The following is an 8,230-nucleotide window of genomic DNA, read 5'->3' as shown; positions in this document are numbered from 1 at the left end:
TAGAAGTCAGATTGCTGGTCTGGAGCTTCTCTCTTTTAAAAAAAATATTGATTTATGCTAACTTGAACTTGACTTTCCTCACCATGACCATAGAGCAAGGTGGAATTTACCTTCACAATGTAACCTCACTCTGACATTCCTGTCCCGGTGGTGTCTTGCAGGGGCAGAGCTTGATGCTTTAGGATCACTTCTGTGTTGTGTGGACTGATTCATAAGATATGGAGAGAGAGTAGGTTGGGGGTAGGAAATGGACTTAGGAGTGTGAGTTTGTGGGTGTGATATCACATACCAATTTATTCTAGAAGTGGACTGATTCATAAGATATGGAGAGAGAGTAGGTTGGGGGTAGGAAATGGAGTTAGGAGTGTGAGTTTGTGGGTGTGATATCACATACCAATTTATTCTAGAAAAGCACTGTAATCTCACCAGGCCTTCTTGTGAGTTCCACCAAAACTAAAAATCCACTGAGGGGAAAGGTGAAATTACCATGCTTGTGGTGGGAATGTCTCTGACTGAGTGATAATGGAGAGCAACAGCAGTTCTAAACAGCAACTTGGATGACAGGGTAGCTCAAGGGCCACTTTCTGTTGGTCTCATATGCTAAAGGACCCAGAGAAGAGCTCCAGCCAGTCATTTGGAGGGCTCTCCTGTTTTAGATTGCTTTATTTTAATACATTTCCTTCTTTTTTTTCTTTCTTAAAAGTAGATGAATTGACAAAACTAACTCCATTTTGTTTTAGCTGACTTTCGTTTTGCCCCACACTTTTGTCCGGCTATTCTCACTGCAGCCAGACAGACAGAACGTTTCACACAGGCAGTTTCGGGAAGTACACTGTTTCTACGTACTGGGAAACTTAAAGTTGTGAGGTATGGTGTCCAGATAGCACATCCTCTCTCCCAGCTGTACCTGCGTCTCTATGGAACCTATTGTTTCTGCATTCTGAGAAACTTGTTTTTTTCCTAACTCAAACTTTTTGTTAGTTGAAAATCTCTTTGTTAACTGACCTGCCCCTGGTCTGGTATAACTATAGTGATCCGATGGAACTATGGTTATTGGCTTTACTCCCTCATGATGTTATTGTGGTTTTAAGCTTTATAAACTGCCCTCTTCTCCTTAGGGTCGAAAGTTCTCTTGGGCATGAGCCCCCTCTGCTGGCTTGCTAGCTAGCTAATAAAGGACTCCTGATTTGATCATCACTATGTGCAGTCTTGCTCAGGATTACAGTGGATATTTTGAAATCCCATATCATTTCTCTGATGTACCTGGTTAAATTTTTCTCTAATATATTCTGAAGGAAATAGGTATAACATAAAATTTAGCACCTTAACTACTCTTACATGCACAGCTCCATGGACCAAACACATCCACAACGCCATGCAAATACTGCCTCCATCTCCAGAACTCTTTATCTTGTAAAACTGAAACTCTGTGCATGTCTGTTGCTTGCAGAGGCCAGAAAAAGGTGTCAGAACCCCCTGAACTGGAGTTAAGGATGAGTTTTAGCCTCCATGTGGGTGGCTAAAACATGAAGTTCCTCCATGAGGAACCCAACCTGGGTCCTCTAGAAGAGCAGTAAGTGCTCTTAACCTCTGAGTCATCTCTCCAGCCCTGATAGATCACATTTTAACAGTTCTTTATGGATGGGTATTTTGGTTGCATGTTGTGGCGGTTTCAATGAAAATGTCCTCCATAGGCTCTAAGTATTTGGACATTTTTTCTCCAGTGGTGGCATTGTTGTGGGAAGTCTTAGACTGTGTGGCTATGCTGGAGGAAAGATGTCACTGGGGGCAGACTTAAGAGAGTTCTTAAGCCTTGTGGGATCTCTAGTCACTCTCTTGTTTCTTGTGCCTGCTTAAAGATGTGAGAGCTTGGGGCTGGAGAGATGGCTCAGCGATAAGAGCACTGACTGCTCTTGCAGAGTACCAGGGTTCGATTCCCAGCACCCACATGGCGGCCGTCCTTAACTCCAGTTCCAGGGTAATCCGAAGCCCTCTTCTGACCTCCGCGGCATTGCACAACACAGGTGCACTCACATACAAGCAGGCAATACACTCATACACATAAAATAAAAATAATAACTAAAATATTTTTTTAAAAAGATGTGCGAGCTTAGCTTCCGCTCCTCCCCCAGCCACCTCTGCGGCCATGCCTCCCAGCCATGATGGACTCTTGCCCCTTGGAACCATAAACTCAACTCTTCCTTCTATAAATTGCTTTGGTCAGTGTTTTTATCGCAGCAACAGAAAAGTAACTAATACATTTGCAGTTTTCATATGTGCTTGCTGAATCCCATTTACGGGTCTCTGTTCAACTATCACCTCATCAAGGTCTACCCTCAGCACCCTCTTCAAAACTGACCTGCGCTCTTACCGCCTCTTATCCTTCTCCATTTTATGGATTTCTATTTATTCACCGCTCTTTGGCACACTGCATAATCTTCCAACTCTAGAGTGTGCTGTCTGCTGGTTCTCCTCCACTAGCAGGCAAGCCCTTCTGGGCAGAGGTCTTTGTCTCATTTGCTCTGCACTAATCTTAAATGGCTACAACAGCACTTCGCTCAGTAAGTGCTTACAGAGTGGCATCTGTATTGAACATCTTTGTTCATATATGTTAATGAGCTTTGCCAAAGGCCAGAAGAAGAGATCTGGGCTGTGAGGAACATGCACATAGCACTGCACAGAGAGTACCAATTGCCCTTCAAAGGTGCTCCATTTTACCCTCCTCTTGATGTGAATCTTAAAAATAACTCCATTTAAAAATATTGATTATATTTCAGGCTCTTCTATCAATGAATTCAAGATATTACAGCAAATTGTGGAGAAAAGCTATTTAGAAAGACACACAACTAAGGCTGCCATGCCCACCTAAAGCAAACTTTAATGTAGCCTAAAAAGCTACCAGTCAACCTCACTTCTAGAAAAGTCCCCAGCTCCATAATGATGGCCCAGATCCACTCTATAGTCAGATGCTCATGCATGCCATCCCCCCAACCCAGGGTCAGAGTTAACAATAAGTGCTATTGAGTTGATGGCATTTGCTTGAAAGTCTAACCAAAATCCATCAACCCCTACACCTAATAAAGAGATTGTAGAGCTCTGTGGGAAAATGTAGCATAATCCCATCATCTTTTTCATAGACGATCCTTGGGAATTTTCCCATTATCAGCCTGTGATTATTATTGCCTGTGATTTCCACTGTGACGAGTTCTTACTGTAACACTGTTTTGACAAGTTTGCAGTTCTTTGCAATAAACATTGGCATTATTTGGACAGGGCTGGTAGAGGTATCATTAAAATGTTAAGTGAAAAACTGCAACTTGGGCAAGGATGGGGAACGGGAGAAAGGTGATTTTGAGAGAGTAAATGTCTTAATATGATCAGATGCATTCTACCCACACCATTCAGCCTCAGGTACTCTTGTACCTGATATTTAAACTCGTAAGACTGTCACATCTCACTTTTCAAATAAACACTTGGGCCTTTGTTGGATCTAGAAATAAATTGCTCTATTCACCAACAGGTTTGACTTTGGAGTCCTTGAATATATTTTGGCACTGTCTTTCATTTTGATTACTGGTCCATCATTCTGAATTTAGAGATACATTCTAAAGATGTTAGATCTATGAGGTACTTATGGAAAGTCATAGCTGACTCTCATGGCATCGCTTTGAAATTATCAAAAAATTTTTTTCAAATTTTCCATATTTTTGACATTTTCCATTTTGGTTTCTGACAAAGATTTTTTACTGTATTTTCTGACTTCATTTTGTCCATAGGCACAAGTGACAGATGATATCCACAGGCACAGGTGACAGATGACTAAATCTCCTTAGGATGGGACAACAGTGTTGCTGTGCTTGTACCAGATGCAAGAACGGGGGTCTCTCTGAAGAGAACTATTGGCTGAGAAATGATCAGTTTCATAAATAATGAGACAGTTATTCCTTTCATTCCCTGCTAACCTTAGAGCCAAAGCAGGAAGTCAAAAGACAGCTATGAAAATACAGAGGAGCAAGAGCCAATCAACTTGCTGTTTGTTTCCACCTAGCACAGTGGTCACAAATATGGATTTCCTTCTACATGTAGCCACAGACCAGAATCAACAGATTCTGAAGCATCCGTCAAGTCCTCCTACCCACTCTTTAGCAAATAGAAAACCTGGGTCTCACAAAGGACAAGTGTGCTGTGTAGCTAGGAAGCCACGGTCTCTTATGATGACAGGCCAGTAGCACTTAACACTGGGTCTCAAGTCCTGGGACTCACAGTACAGTGCTCATTCCAAGAGAGTACCACCTTCTAAATGTTTCTATTTTCTGATTACTCTCCTGCCAACTCTGAATTCCAGCTACTGTGACTGCAGTTTTTCCGTCCTTGTAGGTTTTCCTTGTGTTTCTAGTGCTCAGTTGGCAGCCCTGTGCTTTGCTAAGAACTACATGCTTTGCACTCCCATCGGCCACTGGAATTACCCTGGTGGGTAACATGAGGTTTCTGAGTGGAAATCAAAGTGGTTATTTTCTTTCTTTACTTTCCGCAAGCATTTTATAAACCTTCAAGCCCTTGTCCATGGCTGTGAGTGCCCTGTTTCCTAATAAGTTTCTCTGCCCTATGATGACAAAATGTTAATACTACAGAGCCCTGGACTGTCCTCATTTCTGAATGCCATGGAAGTTGTGCCCAGCTCATTCAATACCAACAAAGGCAGCATCCCAACACAGACCAAACTCTAGGTAGGACCCTATAACTTTTAATTCAATGCATTTATTTGCATTTTTATTAATTAATTTCTAAATTTTTAAAGCTTTTAAAAAATTTTTAATTTCTCCTATTGCTTTGCCTACTGACTACTCTCACCCGGCACCTCCCTACCAACTTTGTTGACCCTCTACCCTCCCCACAAATCTCTCTGGCACATTCATGTCTATTTGTTTTATAACCCACTGAGATTAACCAGGGCCACCTGTGTGACCATGAGTTTGGGGCTATCTGTAACAGCCTGCTGAGTTCAGCAGTGTGGAACCCATAACTTTTTAGAGCCTCTGTTCACAGATGCTTGAACTCCATTCCAACCCTCACTTCAGGCTGTGATTTCTTATTATCTTTGAGATTCCAACTCTCAACCACCACTGCCTTTTTCCAGCCTTGGAACCCATACCCCCATCTCCTCTTATACTGTGTATTTTAGTTCTTATATCAGGCCCACAAAGATACTTATGTAATTTAAAAGTATTATTGTGACTAGGATGGTTCAACATACACAAATCAATAAATGCAATAAAGCATGTAAGTAGACTTAAGGACTGAAAAAAAAACAAAAACCCAGTATAAACTGTTGTTATTTGGGTTATGTGATTGTTAATTTTGATTATCAACTTAAAAGAATTAAGAAACACCTAGGTGGGGCTGGAGAGTTGGTTCAGCAGTTAAGGGCACTGACCGTTCTTCCAGAGGACCCTGGTGTGAATCCCAGTGCCCACATGGCAGCTAACAGCCATCTGTAACTCCAGTTCCAGGGGAATGGATGCCCCCTTCTGACCTCACCAGGCATTGCATGACATGGGTGCACTTGCATACACGAATGCAATACACACATACACATAAAATAAAAATTAAAAAACAAAAAAGAAAAAGAGAAACACCTAGGCAATTAGTCAGGCACATCTTTGGGTGTGTCTTTGATGGTGTCATCTAGAGACGATTGATGGATTAATCCTTTGGGATGTGTCCTTGAAGCTCTATCTTGCCCTGGCACCCTCTTGCATTCCCTTTGGCTCCACCTCCTGCCTTCCATGAGGTGAGGTCAAGGATCTCCTCTGCCACAGATTCCTGCTATGTTTTATCTCACACTGGATCCAGAAACACTGAGCAAAGTGACGATGGGGTGAACCTTCTGACACTGTCAGTCAAAATATATAATTCCTCTCCTTCAAGTTGCTCCTTTAAGTATTTTGGTGACAGAGAAACAAAACTAACTAATACAGACCACTGCTCCTATGTTAAGCTACACCACATCATAGACCAGATATCTATAAAAACTGCCTTAAGAACAGCCCAGGGATGGCATTTGTTGATATTTCTACTGCAATCCCTGGGGTACTGATGACCAGTGGTGATGAACAATTCCAGTACTTGCTCTTCTAACATTTATCCAAAGAGAGTCTTAGAAGAAGCATATTCCAAATTTTCTATGGTTTTCCTCAAGCACTTTTGCCATTCTGGGTATTAAGAGGAAAACAATGTCAAAATTCACTCCTTTCCAAAATTCCAGCATGTATTCAGAAGCATTAAAAACTTGAAGTTTCAGGACAGGAGAGATGACTCAGGGATTGAAAGAGCAGTGGCTACTCTTGCAGAGGACCCAGGTTCGATTCCCAGCAACCACTGACTTTTGTCCATAACTCCAGTTACAGGGATCTGATGCCCCTTTCTGACCTCCATGGGCATTGCACGACATGGATACACTTAGATACATGCAGGCATACACTTATACACAAAATAAAAACAACAAATAAAATATTTAAAAAGATGAAGTTTCAGGAATTGGTGGTATGACAGATGAGGATTTCAATCAGCAAAGAGAAGTGTGGCTGGCCATAATGAGAGACAGCACCAAGATCCCATGTCCAGTACAGACATCTTATACAGTTACTGTCTCTTCGGGAGTATGGGATTGTGGATATGATGATATTTCACTCCTGTGATGAGCTACTTTATCTGACAAAGGCAAAAGGATTTTCAAGCTGTTAATAAAGTCCCTGATCAGCTGAATTTGGGTTAATCAAAAGAAAGAGCATCCTTGGTGGTCCTGAACTAATCAGGTAAGCTATTTAAAAAAGGACTAGACCCTATGTGAAGGTAGAGATGTGGAGCATGGAGAGATTATGGTGCTGGCTTTGAGAAAGGACCTATGTGTGACCTCTAGGAGCTGAGAGTGACTCAGATAAGAACCAGCCAGAAAAAGGAATCCCGTCCTTGCAATAGAAAAGAACCAAGTTCTGTCAAAAATCTGAATACTGCCAAGAGATGACTCCTTCAAAGCACAAATGCCAGGGATGGGGGACATAATTTGATGATAGAGCACGTGCCTAGCATGTGGAAGGCCCTGGGTTCAAGCCCAGTATGGCAAAAAAAAAGAAAGAAAAAATAAGAACTGGATGGGGGACATAATTTGATGATAGAGCACGTGCCTAGCATGTGGAAGGCTCTGGGTTCAAGCCCAGTATGGCAAAAAAAAAAGAAAGAAAAAATAAGAATATAAAATAACTAGAAGCACAAGTGTCAGCTGAGTAGAGTGACTCATACTGTATTTTTTTTTTCTGGTCACCTCTTCAGTGCACCACCCCATCTCTGACCAAGGTGAACCTCAGATGAGCATTTGGCTGGCTTACATTGGACTGGGGCCTATATATAAAAATCACACTACATGGTTTTCCAATCCCACCATAGACAATGTTGATTTTAAACAAGGTCTAATTCAGTCTGTGATTCAGCTTCTTAATCTGTAAAATGGAGAAAACAGAGTATCTCCTATAGAGTTATTTCGAGGAACAACTATATTAATATACATGATGCCCTTAAACAGTAAGCATTGAAAATGAATTTCTCAATTCATATTTCTCAATGTATAGTATATCAAAACCTCTTATCCTGTCAAGCTTCTGAACTCTGTCCCAGTGCAACCCAACACTTACCCACTGTGGCCGATGCAGACGAGAGCAGAGACTTGCCCCAGGAGCCCCAGCCTGTCCATCCTCCTCCCTGTGGCGAGGAATCCACAGCCTGCAGAGGAACAGATTAGTTGCGGGTCAGAGATCTACTTTGTCCCTGAATGGAAAAACCCATGCTTGAGTCACAGAGGTATTAAAAAAAAAAAAAAAAAAAAAAATCACCAACAACCGTATGTTCCTGACTTACAGTTTATATGGGCCATAAAAGAGTATCTTGACCCACACTGCAATATGCACTTTGGAACCAAGCTGAGTAATGGAGGTGTTGGCTCCTGAGGACTTGAAGTATGACAGGAGCATTAGCTCCCCCATTACATGGAAGACAAGGACAAGGGCAGTGTGGGGGAAAAGATGTAAGACATTAGGACACCAAAGTGATTGAAAAATGTTTAAAATGACCTTGACTCAATTTTTTCAGGGTTGACTCATTTTCTCCCTCTCTTCCTCCCTCCCTCCCTCCCTCTTTTCCTTCCTTCCTTCCTTCCTTCCTTCCTTCCTTCCTTCCT

General features: G+C 41.9%; 1 protein-coding gene across 3 annotated transcripts in view; it reads right to left on the bottom strand.

Annotated features, from left to right (window-relative positions):
- Fam114a1 (family with sequence similarity 114 member A1) overlaps window positions 1–8,230 on the bottom strand; it is a 75,852-nt gene that overhangs the window by 43,887 nt on the left and 23,735 nt on the right. For all 3 annotated transcript variants that reach the window (XM_008833224.3, XM_029563572.1, XM_017798193.2), the window contains one exon: window positions 7,689–7,776. In XM_008833224.3, coding sequence (XP_008831446.1) covers window positions 7,689–7,776 — 88 coding nt within the window. The remainder of the gene's footprint in view (window positions 1–7,688; window positions 7,777–8,230) is intronic.

The sequence above is a fragment of the Nannospalax galili genome, unplaced genomic scaffold (assembly GCF_000622305.1).
Source record: "Nannospalax galili isolate Female #2095 unplaced genomic scaffold, S.galili_v1.0 scaffold236, whole genome shotgun sequence".
Taxonomy (NCBI): Eukaryota; Metazoa; Chordata; class Mammalia; order Rodentia; family Spalacidae; genus Nannospalax; species Nannospalax galili.
Note: the sequence above shows the minus strand (reverse complement) of the source record. Positions and strands in the feature narration are given on the sequence as shown.